Source organism: Saimiri boliviensis, chromosome 2 (assembly GCF_048565385.1).
Source record: "Saimiri boliviensis isolate mSaiBol1 chromosome 2, mSaiBol1.pri, whole genome shotgun sequence".
In the NCBI taxonomy this organism is placed as follows: domain Eukaryota; kingdom Metazoa; phylum Chordata; class Mammalia; order Primates; family Cebidae; genus Saimiri; species Saimiri boliviensis.
The window spans coordinates 203,420,036-203,446,411 of NC_133450.1; the positions used below are offsets into that span (position 1 = coordinate 203,420,036).

General features: G+C 36.6%; 1 protein-coding gene across 3 annotated transcripts in view; it reads right to left on the reverse strand.

The window, feature by feature from the left end:
* The window catches only part of SVEP1 (sushi, von Willebrand factor type A, EGF and pentraxin domain containing 1), a 210,617-nt gene that overhangs the window by 102,126 nt on the left and 82,115 nt on the right, over positions 1–26,376 (reverse strand). For all 3 annotated transcript variants that reach the window (XM_074395151.1, XM_003925239.4, XM_074395153.1), the window contains exons 7-14: positions 24,295–24,489; positions 22,057–22,175; positions 15,866–15,995; positions 10,142–10,249; positions 8,944–9,075; positions 7,838–8,032; positions 5,865–5,986; positions 2,369–2,480 (exon numbers count right to left, since the gene is read on the reverse strand). In XM_074395151.1, coding sequence (XP_074251252.1) covers positions 2,369–2,480; positions 5,865–5,986; positions 7,838–8,032; positions 8,944–9,075; positions 10,142–10,249; positions 15,866–15,995; positions 22,057–22,175; positions 24,295–24,489 — 1,113 coding nt within the window. The remainder of the gene's footprint in view (positions 1–2,368; positions 2,481–5,864; positions 5,987–7,837; positions 8,033–8,943; positions 9,076–10,141; positions 10,250–15,865; positions 15,996–22,056; positions 22,176–24,294; positions 24,490–26,376) is intronic.

Here is a 26,376-nt window from a genome sequence, read left to right on the forward strand (position 1 = left end):
ATGGGCATGTACAATCCTATAGATCTATATTGTCAAATACTCTCCAATTTCTCCTTCCTATACAATGTATGAATATGATTTTTTTCCCCTACACTCTTGCCAATTGTGGGTGTTATAATTCTTATTTGTTAATCTGACAGGTCAAAATTTGCATTTCATTTTAGTTTAGTTTAGTTTAGTTTAGTTTAGTTTTTCTTTTGAGATGAAGTTTTGTTTGTTTTGCCCAGGCTGGAGTACAATGGTGCAATCTCAGCTCACTACAACCTCTGCCTCCCAGGTTCAAGTGATTCTCCTGCCTCAGGCTCTGGAATAGCTGGGATTACAAGCATGTACCACCACGTCTGGCTAATTTTGAATTTTTAGTAGAAACGGGGTTGCACCATGTTGGCCAAGTTGGTCTTGAACTCCTGACCTCAGGTGATCCACCCACCTTAGCCTCCCAAAGTGCTGGGATTACAGGTATGAGCCACTGCATCCAACCTAGTTTTAATTTGAATTACTTGATTATTATGAAGTCAAATAGATTTTATTTTATTTATTGGTTGTTTATTTTTCATACATTATGACCTGCCAAGGCATGGTTATAAATGTTACGTGGATCTTGTGACTTTCTACTGGGAATACATTTAGGAAGGAATGTTTGTTTTTTTTTTTCATGTGTGTCACCTGCCCATGCATTTTTTCTCAAAAACTGCCATTTGGACCCTTATTAGTTGACAAATATCATCCATCTCATAGCCTTGTGATGACAACTGACTCTCTCTAGATGTAACCTCATTCCCCTACAACCTACCCCAACAGTCTGGGAGCGGAAACCTGGATTGTGTTTAACAGAAGAGGCTTGATTGTTCTAGATATGTTACTGACAATGCCACCTTACTTTTTCCTATTTAAAACCACAATTTCCAAAATGTTCACTAAGGTGTTGTACATAATAGTAAAACACTAAAAACAACCCAAAATCTACCAATAGGGAACTATTTCTATAAATTATGGTAAATTGATTAATGGGATAATATGCGGCTATTAAAATTGCATTGAAGTAGGATATTTAGTGAATAAAAATGTCCTCAATACAATGTTAATTAAGAATCTATGTTCGAAATATCATCACTATATACACAATAAACAGTTCTGTATACATAGTAATATGTATATATCATAGGTAGTATGGTATATATAGAGTATATATATATAGTATGATGTGTATATATGTTTATCTACATACACAGTTATAAATATATATGTATTAACAGGCTTATTTCTGAGGTTATGGATTATCTTAATTTCATTTTTTGTTTTTAAGCATTTTAAAATTCAATAAAACATATATGAACATATGATAATTTAAAAAATTTAAAGTTAAAAACAACAGTCAATATAACTTTTAATGCTAAATCACCAAAAATATTACAAACATGATTAGTATCTGAAACAGAAAAAATGTCTGCTGTAATGGGAATTAATACTTACCATCTCATAACCTTCTAAGCACATGACTTGTACGTATTCATTTAATGCTTAAAATGATCATATATGGTGCGTTCTCTTATACACCCATTTTATAGGTGAGAAAACTGAGGCACAGAGTGTGTTGATAGCTTGCTCAAGATTACATGGCTAGTAGGTAGTGAAACCAGGATTTTGACTTAAGTAGCTGTAGAGTCCACATGTTTAACCACTATATTACTTTGATAACACTATTATTAGTATCTCTTTTTTGATACCAAGTCTTACTTTGTTGCCCAGGCTGGAGTGCAGTGGCACAATCATAGCTTACTGCAGCTTTGAACTCCTGGGCTCAAGGCATCCTCCCACCTCATCCCCATAAGTAGCTGGGACTACAGGTGTGTGCCATCATGCCTGGCAAAAAAATAATCTTAATAAAAATGTTCAGAGTCTACATAGAGAAAACATCAAAATTCTACTTAAGGATATATTAGACTCGAATAAATGGAATCAACATATTTTTGGCGAGGAATCTGAATATTTTACCTGTGTAACTATTTTATGTTAATGACTTCATTGTAACTTACATTGAATGCCATATAAAAATTGCTCTTACTACTTGATTACTATTGTCTTTTAGGATACAACGACATTTGAATTTTACCATCATACGAGACTTAGTTTTCTTAGTTTTTGTCATTTTTAAGGATTCTGACAAATAATTTTAAATAATTTGTTACTAAAATTTGATTCATCCTTAACAATCATTCAGCACCTTGCCAAATTATACAGCCATCCTAAAATACTTGTGAATAAATTAATAAAAGTTAACATTTCTAGTTTGCCTCACTTTTCGGGAATTATTTTCTTATTATGCAGATTAGTCTTGCCAACTACCGATGCCACAGAATTTAATTACCAATTGCAAAGCCATTTTCATAGTCGTAATTATATTCTAGGCAATATTTTTTGGTCAGGTTCTCCTCCAGTCTGCAATCAATGTCCTCTGCATCACTACAAAATGATGGGACCTGCAAGTAAAAAATGAAGAGGACAAAATGTAAATAAATCACTTGTCTTCACACATTGAATAAATACTTTGCTCCCTCAGCCTTCACATCTTCACCAGCAAGAGGGAAGGGAGGCTCCAGAGCTCTGCACATTCCTCAAAGGGTTTCTGACCCTCCTCCCCCTCCTCCCCTGAAGCCTCTAACTCTGTTGGTCACCAGGATTAGTCTCACACCTTTTATCTCTGTTTATGTCACTCACCACGAGAAGCCCAGGGCTCCTGGGATACCTCTTGTCACCAAACTTCATCCTATATGGCTCTTTGGAACCCGTTCTCTGGCCCCATCTCACACTCCTCTTCCCCAGTCCCCCAAGCCTTCCTCTGTGCCCTCTGAAGCTCAGTCGGTAATTGGCAAATCTGTTATTTTCTACCTTCTCTCTTTATGTTTTCTTCAACTTTGTTCTAAAACATTTCCAATTTTCTGGAACATTTCCCAGAAAATATTCTAGAAATACTAGAAATTCCAGAATCCTGGAATTGGGGGTAGGCCTGGAGGTGGAGGAAGGTCCCTCTCAGTCTTTATTGCTGTTTCCAGATCACATTCTCTCACATCTTCTTAAAGGCTCACAGTTCTGAAGCTCATGCCATCAGCTCTACCATTCATTGCCCCTTCTGGTGACAGTCACTTGCAGCATCTCCCCTCTGTGTCACTCCCTCATTCCAAAGACATTTGGTAACTGTCCCTGTTATAGCTTTTGGTGATTTCTACAGCCACCTAGCAAATCCTTCCACATCCTTGGATTCTCAGTTCCTTTCCCTATTCTCTCTCATAATCAAGCCTTATTCTGTCACTCACTCCTCCCGTAGTCATACCCTCAGACCTTGTCATTATCAGAAACTGCACCTTCTCCTCTTCTCAGGAATCTAACAGTTCCTTGACTCCATCGGAATGTATAATCCATGGCCCCTAGCGCTTCTCCTTTAGCCCCTCACGTCTGCATGTCCCTGTTTACCCATCTAAGATTCCATGGTCCATCACCATGAAATGTCTCCTCCTTTGGATGTCTCTTCCTCAATCTGTTTGCCTGGACATCATTTACCCTTGGTTAAATTAATCATTCTGCTTTCCCACACCTGTACTACATGGTCAACTAGGGCTGGAGAGAAAACGTAACCCTGCTGGCTGCCAATCTTACTATATTTCTTTAGCAGACTTATTCATGCTTTCTGAGAAAATTATTTTACACCATCTTCTCTCTTCTTAAGTCTGCAACAACTCCTCCCCATTCCTACTCTCCAATGATTATAGTTTTACACTGATCAAAACTGAACTCAGAAAAGAGCCTTTGCTCACACACTTCCATCCCCATGAGTACCTAGTACCTGGATCTGTGCCTTTGTATATCTGCCTCCTTAGCTCTTCTCTTAATCCCACAATCTACCTCCAATATATCAGCAGGTCCTAATTAATCTACTTTCAGAAGACAGAAAGAAATCCATTCACTTCTCCCCGCCTCCAGTGCCACCCAAGCCCCCATCGTCTCTTGCTTTCGTTTCCTATGTGGTCTTCTTACTCTCTCTCCTACCATCCTCTGCTTCTCCTAGAGCTCAAAGTCATCAGTAAGGTGGTCCCTTCAAATGGCTTTCCATTTCAATTAGAGTAAAAGGCAAAGATTTACAGTGACTTTCAAGGCTCTCCACAGCCTGATTTTTCTTCTTACCCCCGCCTCCTCTTCCACATGTGATCCGTTTAACCATCTGTCACTCAGCCCGTCATCCTCTCTACCTTTGCCACTCTTAGTTCTTTACAGTGGTTCAAGCTCCGAAACACACTCCCACCTCAGGGCCTTTGCACTTGCTGCTCCCTCCGCCTGGAACACTCTTCCCCTAGACATGCCCATGGCTCACTGCCTCACTCTTTCAGGTCTCTTCTCAAACAGGGACCTTACTAGTGAGGCTTTCCCATCTTCTGCTTTATGTTCTCCCATAGCATATACCATCTGACATGCTACATATTTCCTTGTAATTTGTTTATTGTTGGTCTATTCATTAACATGTAAATCCTATGAGCACAGGGAGTTTTGTCTGTTTATTCGGATCTAAATCCCTAGTGTCTAGGATAGGATATAGATACTTACTAAATATTTATTCAGTGAAAAAATAAGCATTTAATAGCACATTCTGATCCCTTATAGCATCTTTAACTTACTAAAATTTAGTGTCTGATAGACACGGAGTCTAACAAACACAAAGGTCACTTCCACACACGTTTTTTTACTTGGTTTCTATTTAATGTTTAAGGACTTCTTCACCACTTTGAGGTGGTGAAGGAGTATAATTAATATGAGTGTATTGTTGCCTTTCAAGTATAGGTCTATAGTAACAGAGGCCTAATGAGTGTAGTATTTTCTAGGTTTGCTAGCAATAGTGACAACATTATGTCTCTTTTTGGAATTTGGTTTTATTGAATAGATTTAAATATAACATTTTTAACAAGTGTTTTTGAGTGGACATTAGTTAATGTGTTTGGTGTTCTTGTAACGTGCTTGGCATGCAGTAAGCAGCATGATAAAATGTTAGCAAATAAATCAAGTGCTACCCAGTCTGCTAGGCATGCAAATATGTATGCAGCATGGTTCCTGCCGTGAAGATGCTCAATACAATTATGTGTATTGCTGTCTTTTGTTTTGTTTTGTTTTGTTTTTTGAGACAGTCTTGCTCTGTTGCCAGGGCTGGGAGTGCAGTGGCATGATTTCAGCTCACTGCAACCTCCACCTCCCAGGTTCAAGCGATTCTCCTGTCTCAGCCTCCCAAGTAGCTGGGATTAAAGGCACGTGCCACCATGCCCAGCCACTTTTTTTGTATTTTCAGTAGAGATGGGGTTTCACCAGGTAGGCCAGGCTGGTCTTGAACTCCTTACCTCAGGTGATCTACCCACCTCAGCCTCCCAAAGTGCTGGGATTACAGGCATGAGCCACTGCGACCTGTCCTCTATTTTCCTAAAATTGTTGTAACAGTCCTTTCTAAACAAAAATGCATCTTTTAAATCTTTTAAATATACAACAATCTTTTAAATGTTTAATTATCTTATCATAAACAAAATACCAATTCCAATGTTAAGTATTTTTGTCAGACTTTAAATCTCAAACTATGCAGACCTTAAGCTTCTCTCACTTTCTAAGGATATTTTTAAAGATTCAAAAGCATTTTCATGCATATTTACTTCTAACTCATTCTGGAAGTTCAAAATCTATGGATAATTTTAAGTATTAGGTACATGTCTAGATCACAGAGAAGAGGGAGATAGAATGGGAAATTTTAGTTGTAAATGACTCAGAAAGGCTATGAAAGCCTTAATAACATCCTTTACAAAATGGCAAACAATAAATGACTATTATTGACATACCATTTTTCCCAGGGTAGTCTCAAATGCTTCAGAGAACTTCTTCAACAGATCTGTGTCATCACAACGAGCTGCTTTGTAGAACATCTCAAAGGGCTTGAACCCGTGGTTTGCAAAACGTTTTTCTGGAAAATGTTGGACCAAACAGCTTCAATTGGTTAGTGTTTTTAAAACAAAGATTTGACTTTCTATAAAATAATTGAAACAATGTTTTAATTCTAACACAATTTGTGGGATAGTTATAAAAACAAGTTCCTAAACAGTTAAGGAAGTTTCTAGGCATTAACTGATCATAATAAATCAAATACTAGGCCGGACGTGGTGGCTGACACCTGTAATCCCAGCACTTTGGGAGGCTGAGGAGGGTGGATCACGAGGTCAGGAGATTGAGACCATCCTGGTCAACATGGTGAAACCCTGTCTCTATTAAAAATACAAAAAATTAGCTGGGCATGGTGGCGCGTGCCTGTAATCCCAGCTACTCGGGAGGCTGAGGCAGGAGAATTGCTTGAACCCAGGAGGCGGAGGTTGTGGTGAGCTGAGATCGAGCCATTGCAGTCCAGCCTGGGTAACAAGAGTGAAACTCTGTCTCAAAAAATAAAAATAAAAAAAATAAATCAAACACTAGGCAGCACTGGACTCAGTTATCCAGGGAAGAGTTTGCTTTTGATGTATTATTCTTTATTTTTTACTCATACAAAAAAGTGAGTATTTAAGGGAAGAAGACATATAAAAAATTGTTTTCATTATATTCCTGGGAATTTTTGAAAAATCCTGGCTGCCTCAAAGTTATTATATCTTATATAAGCTTATAGCATACAGATTACATTTTCAAAAAATAGACATTGAAACATTTCTAAATATTATTTTTGTGCAATCATGTTCCTGGAAAGTGTAATTGTTATAAAGACAAATTTCTCCCTGGACCAAAATCTTGCACGGTAGACTCAGTACAATGCTCCTAGAGTATTCAGGGACAATGTCTCCTACTAGTGTCCCCTAGTCTCAATCTGTGAAAGAGGTGAGTAGTATTGTTTCTGTTTACTATTCTAATTTGGAGGGGAAAATAGCTCTGCTAAGTGGGCTTCATATTTTTTTCCAAGACACTGATATTTAAACTCCAACTATAGTAGTGGATCAGAGATTCACTGCTGGGAATGTTTATTTACACTAAATGAATATATTGAATTATTTTTTATAACAATATATATTTAAACATTGTTTTTATAACAATGTAAATAACAATGTATATTTAATAGTTTTAAATCTAAATTAAATATGAAGAGACTGTGATTGATGTATTTTTCTCCATCACATGTTAGATTTTATTTTAGTCAGCTCTTCTGCAGACTATGAGAAGTTTTTCTCTATTTTTTTTGTGTGTGATAGGGTCTTGTTCTGTCACCCAGGTTGAAGTACAGTGATGTGATCAAAGTTCATTGAAGTCTTGAACTCCAGGGCTCAAGCAATTCTCCCACCTCAGCCTCCTGAATAGCTGGGACCACAGGAGCGTACCACCATGCCCAACTAATTACTTTTTTAAAATTTTTTTGTAGAGTTGGTCTAGGCTGGTCTCGAATTCTTGGGCTGAAGTGATCCACCTTCCTTGGCCTTCCAAAGTGCTGGGATTACAGGTGTAAGTCACCATGCCTGGACACTATGAGACTTGAAATTCATGTTTACAGGTTCAGAATTACACATTATCAAGTGTCTACATATTTCTGATAAATAACAAGAGGGCTCAGATGGTTCTGCCTTAAACGGAATCTTGTCCTACAGCAATACAATCTATAACAGGACTCTAGTGGCTAACAGTTTAAATCCAGAAAAGAGCAATTGTCTTATTCACCAACATTTCAAATTCATAACACCATTTTCCACTAATCCCTATTTTAAGGCAATTTTCCTCTTTAACACTTAGAAATGTACATACCTTCACACACATTAAAGAAGTTTAGAATAAAAATATAACTTACTGGCACAGTCTGGCCATTCAGTAGTATATGTTGGTTTCCAGACTCCATCTTCATAAGCACAATGATACTTATCAGTAGATCCTTCTGTGAAATCATAGCCCTCCAAGCAAGTTAATGTACAGTTGACTCCAGTACTGTCTTGAGCACATATAAAATCCCCATTTATAGGTGTGAATGGAATTTCACAGGGAGAACCTGTGTTAAAAAATTGTATTATTCATATATAGTGGAAAAAGAAGTATAAATTAAATTACAGGAGCTTAAGCAGAATTTTGAAAAGGATTCCTCCTGTCTATCACTATTTCTAGAAAAGCTTTTACCAAATGTCTTTAGTGTGGGAGAACAACATCTGCTTTTTGGTCCTAGATTGACATACATTGAAAAGCTGTACCTATGTGTAATTAGAGGTTATACATATTTTTATAAAAAGCTAAAAGCACTTCTGACGTGCAGTTGTTATTTATTATTATTTTGAGACAGAGTCTCACTCTTTCACGCAGGCTGGAGTGCAGTGGTGCGATCTCGACTCACTGCACTCTCTGCCTTCCGGGTTCAAGCAATTCTTGTGCCTCAGCCTCCTAAGACCTCCTGGGACCACGAGTGCATGCCACCATGTCCTGCTAATTTTTGTATTTTTAGTAGAGACAGGGTTTCGCTATGTTGGCCAGGCTGGTCTCAAACTCCTGACCTCACCTGATCCATCCACATCGGCCTCCCAAAGTGCTAGGATTATAGGCATGAGCCACAATGCCCTGCCCTTATTTTTGACATTCCTTTAATAAAAATAAAAACTGGATAACATTATGCAGCAAATATATTTTCAGAATCTGTCTTCTCAAGTATTTAAAATAGGATTATGTCAATAATACATTGTAACCTTACACAAAATGTTAATGATATGTTAACAAAAGAGTATTCTGGGAGAAAAATATTTTTATCTATTACAAGGTCAAGGAATGACAATGGAAAACCTAAATAAAACCTATCAGTCTTCTGACCGTAAAAATCTAATGCTCATATCCTATTTTCTTTCATAAAATAGGGTACTATAACAATCACATGTATCAAATGTCAACTAGAATTCTGGGAGCTTATGAAAACAATACCTCTTATGACAATGTGGATATCACATGTCCTGTTATTGCCCGACGGGTCAGTGGCTGTGTACTGTACTATAGTCTCCCCTTGAGGGAAAAGGTCTCCTTGTGTATGACTTCTGGTAATGACCAATTCAGCCCCTGGAAAGGAAAAAAGCAGCCAGTTTTTTTGGGTTGTAGTCACTTTATTTTATTTTTTTGAAACAGAGTCTTACTCTGTTGCCCAGGCTGGAGTGCAATGGCATGAACTCAGCTCACTGCAAACCCCACCTCCTGGGCTTAAGCGATTCTTCTGCCTCAGTCTCTAAAGTAGCAGAGATTCCAGGCACTCACCACTACATCCAGCTAATTTTTGTATTTTTAATAGAAATGGGGTTTCACCATGTTGGCCAGGCTGGTCTCAAACTCCTGACCTCAGGTGATCTGCCCGCCTCAGCCTCCCAAAGTGCTGGAATTACAGGCGTGAGCCACCACACCTATCCTGTAGTCACTTCATTAGTCTTTTACTTGATTTGAAGTTTCCTGTCCTACTTATGCAAATCAGTTGGGTATTTTGTGTTGCTTTGCCCACTAGTAGAAAACGATTTAATATTATGTGGTAACATAGAAATAGTTGATTCAACAACCCCATTAAATCAAGGCTTTCTTTGATAAACAATTGATTTTCTCAAAGTCCTTTGAGATGTTCTACAAAGCAACGAGGAGTTTAATTAAGAAATTACTTGATTTGCGTTTTTGTTGTTTTTTGGGTTTTACTGAAACCCTTACAATGAACTTCAGTTGTATTTGTTTAGTTTTTTTCTACTTTCGTATGATCTCTTATAATTTTATTTGTCAAGTACTTAAGAACTGAGTCTGAATATACAGATCTGCAGTAGAGATGCTGATAAAATGCATGGCTTATGCCTCTAGAACAACATAAGCTTGGAGACTCAAGAAATTCATTAGAACCCTGCTGGGTACAACACCTAGTGCAGGTTCAACAAGTGCCCATGGAATACTGAATTAGGAAAACCCTCATGGATAGGTAAGATTAATAATGTTAAATTATAATTATCCTAGCATTAAAACATGTTAACTTATATAATTATTCATCCTCCTTAGACAGTTGTGGTTTGCTTTTTCTCTTTTATCCCATTAAAAAACTTTTTAAAATAAAGAAGAATTCAGTACTACTATGTTGACGACAAAGCTCTTGTCATCTCACCTGAGTTGTCTGAGAACTGAGGCTCATCCCAGCTTGCGGCATGCACCTTCTCTGAGACCTGGATGGGAGGTGGAGATCTGCAGCGGTCTATGACAGGTGGTTCTACATCTGAAGAATGTGAAATCAGACAAAGACGTCACAACTGATATTCAAAAATGATGAGGAGGTTTTCAAAAGAGAGCTGAAGTCAGCTTGTGCTGGCAGACAACCTTGCACTTGCAAGAAACAAGGCTGACCCTGTGGCTCTTGATGTCTTTTCCCTGATCCCCAGCATCAAAGGAAAGAGCTGCTTTTGCTATACTGCCCCCTACCTGTTGAAGAAAAAAATGCCACCTTTCTAAAATCACCCTGTGCACAAGCATGTGAAAGGCAATTCCAGAAGTGGTGGGCATTTAAATTGTGGGTTCTGTCCACAGTCATTGAGCTGACCCAGCTGGAAGGGAAGAGAACCATTCCAGGCAAGGTGAAGGAATGAAATGACCACACCTGTCATTCCTGTGATGTTCCTCTTATCTGAAGAGTCAAGCTAAGGGCTAATAGATGGCTAAATGGAAGGACCATGGGCCACAGATCTGAGTCATGCTGCAGAATAAGCAAGATGTCAGTGTGGGTGTGCTATTACTGGGAGGCCAAGAGGTTATGTCCAGAGGCAGAACATTGGAGCTAAAGATTTAACGTTGATGAATTCTAGGTGAAGACCAAGAACAGAGTGGGAACCTGGAAGTGGGGAAACGAGAGAGGATGAAAGCCACAGTACATGTTAAAGCACTGGGAGTCTGTGTTGCTGGAATTCAGGCTGAAGGGTGGATATGAGGTGGGGTGAGTAAGCCAGGTTTCAAAACCATGATCGAATGTGGTGGAGTTTTGAGGACGTCAGAAAAGGAAAATAAAGTGGGCATATAATCTAAGCAATACTATTCAAGACATAGGCATGGGCAAGATTTTATAGCAAAAACATCAAAAGCAATTGCAACAAAAGCAAACATTGACAAATTGGGTTTAATAAAACTAAAGAGCAAGAGCCTCTGCACAGCAAAAGAAACTATCATCATCAGAGTGAACAGACAACTTACAGAATGGGGGAACATTTTTGCAATCTATCCATCTGACAAAGGTCTAATATCCAGAATCTACAAGGAACTTAAATTTACAAGAAAAAAAAACAAACAACTCCAGTGGGCAAAGGGCATGAACAGATACTTTTCAAAAGAAGACGTTTATGAAGCCAACAAACATGAAAAAAAGCTCAACATGACAGATTATTGGGGAAAAGCAAATCAAAACCACATTGAGATACCATCTCATGTCAGTCAGAATGGTGATAATTAAAAAGTCAAAAAACAAAACAAAACAAAAAACAGATGCTAACAAGGCTGTGGAGAAATAGGAAAGTTTTACAATGTTGGTGGGAATATAAATTAGTTCAACCATTGTGGAAGACAGTGTGGTGATTCCTCAGAGACCTAGAACCAGAAGTGGCATTTGACCCAGCAATCCCATTACTGGCCATATACCCAAATGAATATAAATCATTCTGTTATAAAGATACATGCACACGTATGTTCATTGCAGCACTATTCACAACAGCAAATACATGGAATCAAACCAAATGCCCACCAATGATAGAATGGATAAAGAAATTGTGGTACATATACACCATAGAATACTATACAGAGATAAAAAGGACCAAGACCAGGTCCTATGCAGAGACATGGATGGAGCTGGAAGCCATTATCTTCAGCAAACTAACACAGGAAGAAAACCAAACACTGTATGTTCTCACTTGTTAAGTGGGAGTTGAACAATGAGAATACATGGACACAGTGAGGGAAATCACACACACTGGGGCCTTTCAGATGTTGGAGAAGAAGGGGAGCATCAGGATAAATAGCTAATGCATGTGGGGCTTAATAGCTGGGTGATGGGTTGATAGGTGCAGTAAACCACCATGGCACACATTTACCTAGGTAACAATCTTATACATCCTGAACTTGTATCCTGGAACTTAAAGTTAAAAAAAGGGTATACAGAAAGTAATTTTAATCTAATTATGCATTTTATACATCTGAAATGTTCTTATTACATGCCTTTGAGGTTTGAGGGAGACAGCAAAAATATTTTTCTAATTTTGTAGATGAGGAATGTCAGACTAGGCAAACTTAAGAAACTTGCTTGAGGTCAGTAATCTATTAAATTGTAGCCACAAGCATTAACACCAAGTATTTCTATCCAAGATATATGCAAATATATATTCTGAAATTAACTGAGCCATACCTGTGAGAGTATATGGATTTCCATTTTAAACTAAGTCTTGTGAACATGTGTTCAATTTTTGTTTTTTCCTCATGTTTGTTATTTCATTAGTGCAGACCTTAAGTTTATTACTTTACTACACTGTAAACTCTGTAGACCAGAGATGTAATCTCTTTTGTTCATGGTTAGATCTCCACTAGAGATCTGGTTTATAACAGGTGCTCAAAACAAGTTGCTAAATAAAGGATAAAACAATGTTTGCCACAAGTCAGTGTACTTTGAGAATGCTGAATCGTCAATTCACAGCTAAATTTACAAATCTGGCAGTATTCACTATTTTCCCAAAAGAAATGGCAATTGAATATTCTGAGATTTTCTGGGCATACCTGGTTTTAGTCAGACATTTTAAAGTTAAATTACAGGTGCAGGATGGCAGTAAGGCTCAGTCAATTACTGCCAAAAGAATCAGAGATGCTAGCAGATGCACCATCTCTGAAGGAGGACAGCCCACTTCAAACTGAGTGAGACAGCACTCGGCAGCAGTCAAAGAGAAGTGTTCCTGGCTTGCCTCTCATTTATCAGAGTGACACCAACACCCTGAAGGAAATAAGAAAAATGTAAGGTCTGGTGTATTTGCTTTCTCTCTCTGCCTCTCTGTCTGTCTGTCTGTCTGTCTCTCGTCTCTCTCTCTCTCTCTCTCTCACTCCCTACTTCTCTCTGCTTCTGCTTACCTCTTCTGCTTCATGTTGCTTCTCCTTCCTTCTCTCTCTCTCTCTCTCTTTTTTTTTTTTTTTTTGAGATGGAATCTCGCCCTGTCACCCAGGCTGGAGTGCAGTGACATGATCTCCACTTACTACAACCTCTATCTCCCGGGTTCAAGTGATTCTCCTACCTCAGCCTGGGATTAGAGGCATGTGCTGCCACATCTAAGTAATTTTTGTATTTTTAGTAGAGATGGGGTTTCAACATGTTGGCCAGGCTGGTCTCGAACTCCTGACCTCAGGTGATCCACCTGCTTCAGTCTCCCGAAGTGCTGGGATTACAGGTGTGAGCCACTGAGCCCAGACCTTTTCTCTCTTTTATAATTTAGAAATTCAGTTAAGGTCTAGTAGATACTCAAGTACACATTTGACATTTCACTATGTTGATTTTTCATTATGAAATATTAAAACTTGGCATACTCTTGAACCACATTTCCAAGTCTAAAATCACTGTGTCAGATTTTTGAAACTCCAACATATTTTTTGTGCAACTGGCAAAGCTCATGTTTAAAACAACACTGAAAAGGGAATTTATAAAAACTAAGCATTGTGAAATAGTCTGATTTTTACTAGATTTTTTTTTCATCTACTTTTACCAACACCTGTAATATATAGGGTAAGGAAACAGTATAATATATGTTAATTATTTCACTAAGTTACTTAACATTTTTAAAACAAAATGAGTTTAGCATAAATTTTAAAATAAACATAAGAAAAATAGACGTGAGATAAATATTGCAAAATGTCAGTATGTTATCATCTAGCTTTCACACAGAGCTTAAGTTGTGGCAGGCACTGGACCCAGTGGTTTATAGATTATCACTAATTAAAAATCTCACAATATCTCTATGAGGCAATACATTCATTAATCCTATTTTTGGATAAATAAATTGAGGCACAGAGTGGCAACTGGTCCCCTTGACTTTAAGCGGTGGAGCTAACATGAAGCAGCATGCATTCAGAGTCCATCTTCTTGTCCACTACAGATTGCTGTGTAGCCTAGCTTTCCATGTATTTTGTTTTGGTAATGAACAGAACACCAACTGAGAGATAATACAGTAAACCAGGCTCAAAAGATTAAAAGGGACTGATCAGAAGTAGTGGTTATGGGGATGGAGAGAATGAGATATCTGGTAGGTGAAACCAATCGCATCTGATATCTTCTTCGATGTTGGTGAGAGAGGGCAAGGGGTCAAGCATGAGTTTCATATTTTTGTTGGTAGCTAGGTGATTGGTTATGTCGATTTTTGAGCTAGGAAATAATTTAGGTTTGGATGAGTTGGAAATGTCCATAAAACATTAATATGGCAAAAGTCCAGGAGGCTTTCAGAGTCCAGTTTAGATTTCAGAAAAGAGCTTTGAAGTGGAAACAGCAATATGAGAGTTGTGAATTAACAAAACCAGTCAGGAAAATGAGAGAGAGAGAGAGAGAGAGGAAGCGCGATCGTGCTGGGGCTGAAACCCTAGAGATGATCAACATTTGAGAACTAATGAAGAGAAGCCTTTCTCTAAGGAAGAGAAGCCTACAAAAGAAATAAAGAAGGTTATGTAAAAATAACGAACGGAAAAAAAGAAAAGACTAACATCATAGAAGCTAAGGGAAGAAGGTTTTGATAAGAAGTATGTGGTTAATAATGTAAAATGTGGCTGGGTATGGTGGCTCGCACCTATAACCCCAGCATTTTGGGAGGCCAAGGTGAGAGGATCACTTGAGACTTGGTTTTTTGAGACCAGCTTGGGTACACAGTGAGACTTCATCTCAACAAACAATTAAAAAGAAAAGAATTTAGCTGGGTGTGGTGGCACATGCCTGTAGTCCCAGCTATTTGGGAGACTAAAGCAGGAGGATTGCTTGAGCCTAGGAATTTGAGGCTGCAGTGAGCTCTGATTGTGGCACAGCACTCATTCCAACCTGGAGGATGGAGTAAGATCCTGTCTCTGAAAAAAATTTAAAATGTAAAATATGAGGAATGATTATGTAAAATGAAGACCAAAAAGTGTGCAGAGTAACACCAGAGATCATTGGTGACTGTGATGACAGCAGTTTATATGAGTGAAGGGAGACAAAAGCCAGACTTGGGTGACTCAGAATAAATGGCAATTAAGAAGAAAGACATGGCAAGCATTAGGAACTTTCATGTGGGCTCATATGGGAAGAAATCAAGAGAAGTGGTGATGGTTAAAGGGTATATAGGTTTCAAACAGGGAGTGTTTTGAGCAAGTTTCATTGCCAGTTAGAAGAATCCGTGAAAAGGGAGTCATTGACCACAAAGAAGAAGTGGTCTCTGGGGTTCTGGATTGCTTTCACAAACCTGCCCAAATGATTTGATGAAGACTTACTGTGTTAGTTTGTTCTCATGCTGTTCTGATAAAGACATACCCGGAACTGGCTAATTTATAAAGGAAAGAGTTTTAATGGACTCACAGTTCCACATGGCTGGGGAGGCCTCACAATCATGGCAGAAAGCAAAGAAGGAGCAAAGGCACATCTTACATGGTGGAAGTCAAGAGAGCACGTGCCGGGGAACTCCCCGTTATAAAACCATCAGATCTCGTGAGACTTATTCATGGTATAAGGATAGCACGGGAAAGATCTACCTCTATGATTCAATTACATCCCACTGGGTCCCTCCTATGACACGTGGGAATTATGAGAGCCACAATCCAAGATGAGATTTGGGTGGGGAAACAGCCAAACTGTATCACTTACCAATAACCTTGACATGGAAAACGCAGCTGGCCTGGTTGCCGGATAGGTCAGTTGCTGTGTATACAATAGCAACATCTCCAATTGGGAAAAGGTAAGGTGGTGTGAAAGCTGGATGAACATGGATTGACACCTTTTGGAGATACATAAATATTTTGAAAGTTAACGTAAAAAGTGCACTTATTCTTTTTTGATTTACATATTAGTAATGTTAAAAATGATACAGTATTTCATATAGAGGAAAGGGAAAAGGCACAGTTTTCTGGCATATTTATTTCTAGATTATTCTGTTTAGGAGTTTTACAGAATTGGTACACGTTTGAAATGTTGTTTCTTTGTGTTTCAAAATAATATCTTAAAACATCTTTTATGATCTTAAAGAGTCTTTAGAACTTAAGATAATTCTTAAATGTTTCCATAATGTTTTGTAGATAAATATACGATAATTTAAGAAAAATCCATTGAAAGATATTAGTTTGACCCAAACATTTCCACTGTAAACAGTTTTGAAAAAATAATTTAAAAATATTTTTCCTTCTGGGCCGGGCGCGGTGGCTCAAGCCTGTAATCCCAGCACTTTGGGAGGCCGAGGCGGGTGGATCACGAGGTCAAGAGATCGAGACCATCCCAGTCAACATGGTGAAACCCCGTCTCTACTAAAAATACAAAAAAATTAGCTGGGCATGGTGGTGCGTGCCTGTAATCCCAGCTACTCAGGAGGCTGAGGCAGGAGAATTGCCTGAGCCCAGGAGGCGGAGGTTGCGGTGAGCCGAGATCGTGCCATTGCACTCCAGCCTGGGTAACAAGAGCGAAACTCTGTCTCAAAAAAAAAAAAAAAAAAAATTTCTTCTTCTTTTCTTTATTGATGCATAATAGATGTACATAGTTTCAGGGTACGTGTGATAATTTCACACATTCATATAATTTGTAAAGATCAAATCAGTATACTTCAGATATCCATCACCTTAAATATTTATCTTTTCTTTATGCTGGAACTGTTAAAATTCTTCTCTTCTAGCTATTTTAGAATATGAGGCCGAGGTGGGTGGATCACAAGGTCGAGAGATCGAGACCAACCTGGTCAACATGGTGAAACCCCATATCTACTAAAAATACAAAAAATTAGCTGGGCGTGGTGGTGCGTGCCTATAATCTCAGCTACTCAGGAGGCTGAGGCAGGAGAATTGCCTGAACCCAGGAGGAGGAGGTTGCGGTGAGCCGAGATTGCGCCATTGCACTCCAGCCTGGGTAACAAGAGCGAAAGTCCATCTCAAAAAGAAAAAAAAAAATACAATAGATTATTGTAAAGCATAGTCACCTATGCTTTACATATGTAAGATGAGGTCTTATGACTTCTATCAAAACATATATTCATACCTTTTAATTCACTTCTCTTAGCTCGCCCTCCCTCCACCTTTTTCAGCCTCTGATAACCACCAGTCTATTCTTTATCTTCATGAGATCCACTTTTTCTTTTCTTTTTTTTTTTTTTTAGCTCTTTAGATATTTGTCTCTCTGTGGTTGGCTTATTTTGCTTATTTATTAGTTCCTTATAAAAGAATTCCATGAACAGAATTATTAACCCAAAATATTAACATTTTATTAGTAGATAACATAAAATCTCTTTTCCAATGCATGGTAACAATTCATATTCCTACTATCAACCAGTGTCAAAGTTCCCCTGCACATTTTCTGATCTATATTAAATATTATCCATTTTTGATAAGTCTAAAATGTGGCACCAGGTCATTGTTTTAATTAACTGTTTCTTAATGCCACATACTAAGATTAAATTCTCATGTTTGCATGTATTATATTTTTTCCTTCTTGAATTGTATGTTTATTTTCTTTATCCTTTGAAAAATTGGGATGTACTAAAAACAAATTTATTAGTATGTTATGTAATAACATTCTAACCTTTGACAAGGTTGAAGCATTTTTCTCTAGTTTGGTATTTATATTCTAATTTAAAAGTTTTTTTCAAAACAAATTTTAAAATATTTTATAGTCAGATATATTTCTTTTTCACTATAGTTTAAAAAATATTTTCAATAAGATTAGAAAGCCATTCACAAAATGATTTGATAAGCATCCAAATATATTTGATGGTAGCTTTTTTAATGATTTAAACTATAATTTGGAAATGTATTTTCTGTGTGATATGATTTGAGACTATAACTTTACATCTTAAAAATCACTAATTGATCCTCCGTTATGATATTTTAAAATTCATCTATTATTGAAATAGTACTGCATCATTCTGGTGTTTTTATTTTATTAGATATTTTGATTTGATTTCTGATGGACTCAGTTGTTTCTTATTATTCTTTCTGATACTTTAATTTAGGTATTCTTCTAATTTGCACTCCAGAATCATTTTTCATGCTCAAAACTATGTGAACAGTGCCTGTAAAATACACTTATTCTATAAATATTTTGCTTTTTTTCTTCAGAAAAATTAGAACAAAATATTTTGTTTTTTAATCTATAAATATGGCATGTATTTCCATTTTATTTCATTATTTCACCTGTCAATGTTTGATATTTTCCTTTAAGGTGCCATTCACCTTTCTTTTTAAATAAAAACCTAAATATTTTACATTTTATCTTGCATTGTAAGTAGAATCCCTTTTTTAAGTAACCTATTAATATATATGGCATTTCATATTTTATAGAATGGTGTGTGTATGTGTTTGTGTGATTTTATCTATATCTTGGTACTCAAATAGTTATTTTGTCCAGGAAATTAAATCAGGAATACAAAGAATAAGCTTAAAAGTCTCACTCAGGACACGGAGGAAAACTTAAGAGTACAAATCATGGAATAGATAATAGACATACAGAACATAAGTTAGAGATATAACTTATGAATCATCAGTGTTACTAAAAAAACACACACACACAACAAATGGAATAGGAAAAATTTTGCAAGATTTGAAAGAAAACTTTGATTTGAAGAAAGCTATGACTCTGTATATAAAAAGGACTCTTGATGTACCAAAGTTGATAAAGAACAAGCATCACTTAAACAAATCCCAGATGACTTAACACGCAATAAAAAATTCTCACAGCATTCAGAAAAAAAAAAAAAAAGCAGATTAGTTAAAAAAGAAAATGATCAGCCTATGTTATTTTTCTCTTAGTCATTAAATGCTAGTCTGGAAATAAAAGATGTTCTTGTACATGCAAAGGCTTAGTAGATATACCATCTGTATACACTCTTTCTGAAACAATGGATTTTGAACCTACCAAATGAGATGAATCACAACAAATCCCCCATAAGAGAGAAAAGTCATGGTGTGAAGAACTGCCAACAAACACCAAAACTATGTAAACATAGATTCAGTCTGAAAAGTTGTGGTTGTTATTTAAGTGTTATCAAGGTTATGATTTTTGAAAAAGAATATACATAATGTAAAAAACTATATTAATTAATCTATAATAAGTTAGAATGAGAATCCCAGATTATATCAACAAACTCTAAGAGGTTGAAAAGTTAAACTGATAATTTGGTCATTTTACTTGGGCGAAACACAGTAGATATTATTACTTTTTTGCCACAGGTAATTAGGTAATGAATGGCTTATGCATATTTTTAAAACTTTATTAAAAAGACTATATTCCTTCCATATATAATTGCAGCTACAGTCAGAAACAGAGATGGGAGGCATGGAAGGAGGAAAAGGGCGTCTATTGCTCCTCCTTCAGGGCACTCAGGCCACCTCCAAGCTCCAAGAGGAAAGAGCTTTGAAGTGAATACAAGATTCAAGTTTGTATTTAGATAGCAAGACTCTTCTTTTTAATTCTTGAAAGAGGTTTTTAATTATGGAAAGCTTCTGACTGTAGAAAAATAGTTATTTTCTACTGGTTCCTTTCCTAGTTCAGACTATTCAGTATCAGTTACACAATTACAGTTTTGATTACTTCGTACATATAATTTAGCATCCTATTTTTCTACCAAGAAATTTTCTCTTTTTGGAAATTTTCTTAGGAAAAAATCAGAGACAAAGACTTAGCACAAGGATCTTCATGACAGCATCATGAGATCTTTCTGTTTATTCTTTCTTACCCTGCCTTGAGTTCATGTTCTATTATTACAATAAATGTAGTGTGGTTTTTTTTTTTTTTTTTTTTTTTTTTGCCAATTGTCTAAACTGCCTTGTTTCTCTGTCCCTTTTTCTTTCAAAACTCTGTATTATAAAGAAACCCAATTATTTACATTTTTCATGCTTGTGCCAGAGAATCACATTAATTTCAGAGAAATTCACACAATAGTGTAGATTTCTCTCTATATAAGTTTATGATCACAAAACTCAAATGGAACCCAAACAGTAGCCAAATAATCCTAGTATATTTTTCTGGTCTGCTCACTCTCCTCAGAATAAGTTTTTCAAAACTTCTCCATTCTCTGAAAACTTCAACACTATCTCACTTTTTCCCTTTAGTAATGCTCCAGGTCTGATCACTTTCTGAACAGAAACCATTCGCAATGGATTGTCCCTTCTTTTCCTTGTATTTTCAACTTCTCCATATCAATTGGTTCTTTTCATTTCTATTTTTATTCTTTTAAAATTCAAATTCTTCTCCCATGTGGTAGGCTGAATAACGGCCCCACAAAGATCATCAATGGTCGACTCCCTATAACCTATCAATACATTATCTTACACGGCAAAAGGGACTTAGCAGACATGGATAAATTAAGGATTTTAAAATTAAGAGATGTTCCTGAATTATCAAGTTGGGCTCAATGTAATCTCACGGGTCCTTATTAGGGGAAGGCAGGAGGCTAACAGTGAAAAGAAAAAGATGTGGTGTAAATATCACACATCAGAGACTGCTCAACATACAAGTAACCTAAAGCACATTCAGCCCTAGAAATTACATTTGCCCTTTTCAAATCAGGTTTAAAAGCTACCTTGATTGTAAGTGTATTCAACACAATGATCAGAACAGATATTTTTTTCTATGTTGCACTTCACATCCCCTCCCCCCCAATATATCCTGATTGGTACAACTTATATATACTTACATTTAAGTGTAGAAATAACATAGTATTTAAATGCATCTTAGTGTATGTGAATACTAACCATGTACATATAAGAGGAAGTAAAATTCCTAAATGAACTGCTTTTCTAGCATCTGATGGATGATTCTTTCAAGATACTATACAAAGAAAATTAAAATACCGTGTTCTGAATAACGCTGGATTTAGACAACCTTGAATAAGAAACGTCAATGCTATCTCTTTCTGACTGAAAAACGTACAATCACTTTGGGCCCATATTTTAAAAGATAGGCTCATAAATAGGAATTAGAATTGATTCCACATCTTTTCTTTTCTTAAAAGATCCTCTGAACCTAGTATAGGGCAAATAATTCTTAGTCAAGTAATCCTAGTGGCTACAATAATACAACAAATCCATAGAATGAAAAGTTTCTGGTTTTGAGGATTTTATCTGAGATTTCTAATTAAAAATTCAAAGTTGATCATTATTCTATCAGATGCAGCATTCACATTTATGAGTAGAGTTTATACACAAAGAGTATTGTGATGGTTAATTCTAAGCGCCAAATTGATTGCATTGAAGAATACCAAATTTTGTTCCTGAGTGTGTCTAGGAGGGTGTTGCCAATTTGAGTCAGAGGCCTGGGAGAGGCAGACCCACCCTCAGTCTGGGTAGGAACCATCTGATCAGCTGCCAGTGTGGCTAGAATAAAGCAGGCAGGAGAAGGTGAGAAGAGCAGACTTGCTGAATCTTCCAGCCTTCATCTTTCTCCCGTGCTGAATGCTTCCTGCCCTCAAACGTCGGCATCCAGGTTCTTCAGCTTTTGGACTCTTGGACTTATACCAGTGGTTTGCCAGGGGTTCTCGGGCCTTGGCCATGAGCTGCACTATTGGCTTCCCCACTTTTGAGGTTTTGGACTGGCTTCCTTGCTCCCCAGCTTGCAGATGGCCTATTGTGGAACTTTACCTTGTATATTTTTCAATCAGAAAGAGATAGCATTGATGTTTCCTACTCAATACTCCTTAATAAACTTCCTATCATATATATATCTATCCTATTAGTTCTGTCCCTCTAGGGAAGCCCATTACAAGTATTATCATGAGCATATTAGTAAGTCTTCAACACACTTATCTGCAGTATATTTATAATTGATTTGAAAAAGGATGCACATAATTGCACAAACCTTACCTTTTCACCAGAGTTGTCTTTAGCTGTTGGAATTTGCCAGGTAACATTGGCAGAATCTTGCTGTTCCAGAGTCCTAGCCTCTATGTCTTTAGGACAGTTGATTTGAGGAGCCTCGACGTCTAACTCAGAAAATAAACAAATCAATTAATACACTGATATGTAGTTTTAGATCATTTAAAGAAAAGGTAAAAATCTAGTTATATTTATATATTGTGACACATTTGCCTCTCCCAGTTACTGATTGCTTGGAATCTGCACCTGCCTGCCTTCCCGATCATTTATGTCGGCATGACTTACGAGCCCAATCCTGAACTGGTACCTATTGACCTCTTAGCCTCATTTCTTCCATTTCTCCTACTGGAACTCACTCTCCACATGGAGTTACTGTCAGGCCATGGCCTTCTTTTACCTAGGCCTTTGTCCATGTTCTTTTATTTGCCTGAATTAGTGCCCTATTTTCCCTTTACCTGGATGAGTACTACCTGCCCTTGAACTCTCGGCTTAGACACAGCTCCTCAGGAAGCTCCTGTTGATTCCACAGGGCCATGTGAGGTGTCCACTCCACAACTTCCTGTAGCCCTCTGAACTTCCCAACCATAAAACTCAACAAACTATTTTGAAATGGAATTTTCTCCCTCAGTAGAATTTAATTTATTTAAAGGTTAGGATGTCTTGTCCCACTGTCTTATATGGTACCTGGCATATAATAGGAGCTTGAGAAATAATTTTTGGATGAAATAAATTTAAAAATGAATGCTGACTATGACAGGAAAAAACAACACTTGAAAATGAGGCTGTCAAGTAGAATTAACTAGCAGAAACTGAAATGTACTGTCAAAGCAAATAACAAATTAAAGCCAATGATATTTTTTACTTTATACTTTAGGTGCTGAATTAGATGTGCTAACGTTACACAGATGCACACCAGTCATGGTAGTGTGAAGTTTTAATTATATAGTAAAATACACCTTTTATTTTAATTTATGTTAAATTAGGTCTTCTGTAACTTCTGGCTGAATACATCAGAATTGATTTCATTGTGTCTCATATCTTCTTGTTTCTTCAAAATTTTATTGAATCTATATTTTCTTTCTTTCAAAGGGGCTTATACTTGGACAATTTTCTCCCATAGGAACACATAGTGGTGTATTAACTCTGAAAAAATTTTTAAAAAGTATTTGATTTTCCATTCATGCTTAAACAATAGCTTTACCAGACTTGGAATCTAAAGTTTATATTAATTTGCTCTCCATATCCTGTACACATGGCTACATTTTCTTGCGGCATTTAAAGTTGTAAATGAGATAGGCAACGTGAATCTAATTCTAGTTTATTTTGTGTAGTTTTTTCCTTTCTCCCTGGAAGCTTATTTAAGATTTTCTCATTAACTCTGCAACTCAGAAATTTCACTAGTAGTCAAAACATGCCAACCCAATACTTAGAAGCTATTTGTGTTCTAAAGGATTAAACCATTCTCTAGCTCAGAGAAATTTTCTTCACTTCTCCTCCATCTCCTCTCCTCTTTCCTTCTGGAACTCCTTATTAAACGGATATTAGGGTTTTTCCTTCTGTCACTGGCATCCCTTAACCTCCACCTTCTTTGTTTGATCGATTAGGAAATTCAAGTGCTTTCTTTGTTTACTCATTCAGTTCTCCATTGTGAGGAAACTCTCAGTTTGGTCTTTTAAATTACTAATATTGCTTTCCATAGGTTTGTTCCTTTCCTTCTCTTAGAGATAGTTATGACATTCATTTTTTTCACTTATAAGAACTCTTTCTTGTTTTCAACAACTCCTTTTTCATAGTGGTCTGTTCTTGCTGTGGGGTAATGGCAATGTCCTCTTGTGAATGAAGTTTGATGCTGGGTTTCAAAGTACTGATAGTTTTTTTTTTTCTTCTTCTTCTTCTTCTTCTTTTTTTTTTAATCAATTCAGTCTCAACTGCTTTATATAGACGAAGACTTCTCTAAAGATTTTAGTCTTATGGAAAACTTACCTGATTTTCAGCTCTACCATTTTCCTTATTTGTGTATTTCTTCCGTCATTGTCTGGCATTCTGTAATTGGATTTTGTAAATCCACCACTTTGAACCAGAAATCCTCATAGTGCATATTGAGGTAAAACCTACCATATTATCATGAGTTTACAGCAAAAGTTGCAAAGAAGGATTTTCCTATACTGCACCCATATGGCATTATTTAAAAATTTGAGTTTTAACCTGACCAGCGTAGAGACCTACCTTTACACATAGCTGTCTGAATTCCGACATTCCATTTTCCAGAAGTTGTACATCTCAGCACTTTGACTCCAGATAAAGTGAACCCTTGGCGGCAACTTACATAGCAGATCGTCCCAAATTTGGCTGGCTGCTTGCCACAGTTGTGAGGGGATATGATCACGTCTTTGGGCGTCTGAAAGGTGGAGCAGTGGCGCTCTACAGTAGAGAAAAGAGAGAGAATGTTATTCATGCTCCCACACAAATTGGAAATGCCATGGATTATTTTTACCCAAGAAAAATACAATTATGCTGCCTTGGAATTTATATGAATTGCTAAATGATAACTACATATGACATTGAACGTATCATGTACTGTAAATAACACTAACCTATATCTCCTTAGTTATCTTTTGCTATTTTTACCAGTGCACCAAAACTTTTAAAAACTTCTGGTATTTTAATCAACACTGATTATGATTTTTATCATTTGCTTGGAGCACATTCATTTGGTTTGCAGAATATTATGTTATGGCTTAGAAGTGGAAAGTAGTAAATTGAATTCCTTATTTCATGGATTAAGTGATATATTCAGCAATCTTTACTTTACTAGCTTTTTGGTGCTATTTTTAAGCAAGTGTGTGATGAGAAAAGTTTCTAATAGCCTTCCTAAAAGCACTGTGTTATATTAAGGTCCTTGACCTTGACGCTATATTTAGCACAGAAAAAGAATAGCAGATGAATTAGGCAGAATGCAGACAGAATGGAAAGTCAAGGCTAGGACTTAACACAGGGAGTGTATGTGAGGCGAGCAGTGCGTGCACACACCCAACGCACAGTTGTTTTGCGTAGTAGAGAATCTGCTGGCAGCATTACTCACATCTTCAGTCGGTATTTTCCATATTATTGGAATAACTGAATAAATAGCTAACATTTATTCAGTACCTACTATGTCCCAGGCATTATTCTAAGCACTTTGCATGTATTGACTTATTTAATCATATGCTGTAAGAAGTACTCCAACTTACAAATGAAAACTGAGCACACCAGTAACTTCCCTAAGGTCACCACACAAGCAAATGGCAAAATCCATGTGCTCCTAAACACTCCACTATCATACTTCCTCCGTGAAATAATTTCTTTCCACACTGTGCAGCAAAAGCCATTCTTTTCTTGAGAAATGTTTGTCTATTTATTTCTGCAGTGTGAACCACATGCCTGCCCAGACTTCGTAGTTTACTTTGATCAACAGAAAAATCAAAGCTAAATTTGTGGTTCAAATATAATGTCGAAGTGGGACTCACTATCCTTTATTTAGGGCTGGCCCTATATAAAGAAAGAAAATAATTTTTTTGGCTATCAAAGTTGTTGAAGATTTTGTTGTTGTTGTTGCTTGTTTATGGTACTTTTGGTGAACATGTCTTTAACTTTTGTAAAGTCTAATCTTCTGAGTTTTTTTTTTTTTAAGTATTTCCATTGCTTTTATACTTAGTAAGTTCTGAGATTAGTTAGCATTCACTTACATGTGTTAAATATATTCTCTTCTAGGTTTTAATGGTTTTATCTTTTACCTATGAAGAATTTATTTTGGTGTTCAGTGTAAATTAAAAACATACAGAAAACTTTATTATGTTTCGTATTTCTCAAGGAGCCACTTTTCCGTTATAATCAGCAGAATAAATCATTTTTTTCCTCAATTGACCTGTGATGCTTCCTTAATTATAATCTGTATGGCAGTCCTTGCATATCATTAATCTTTGTAGATTAAAAAAGATTTAAAAACCTGGTAGAGCGATTTTCTATTTACTATTCCTATTACTCTTCTTTTTCAAACTGATTTTAGTGATTTTTGACTATAGTATTTTTCTAGATGAACCATAGAATCACTACCTAATTCCAAAAGGTCAAAAAAGAAAATATCTTTTAGGCTATTGAATGAGTTTGCATTTTACATATGTGTGTATATATATATATTTTACACATATGTAAAAGTTAAATTCTTTATGCATATATGAAATATATTACATTCATATGTATGTAATACTATTTCCATTACATATATATGTAACAAATATATATGTAATATGTTAAGTTCTTTCCTTATGT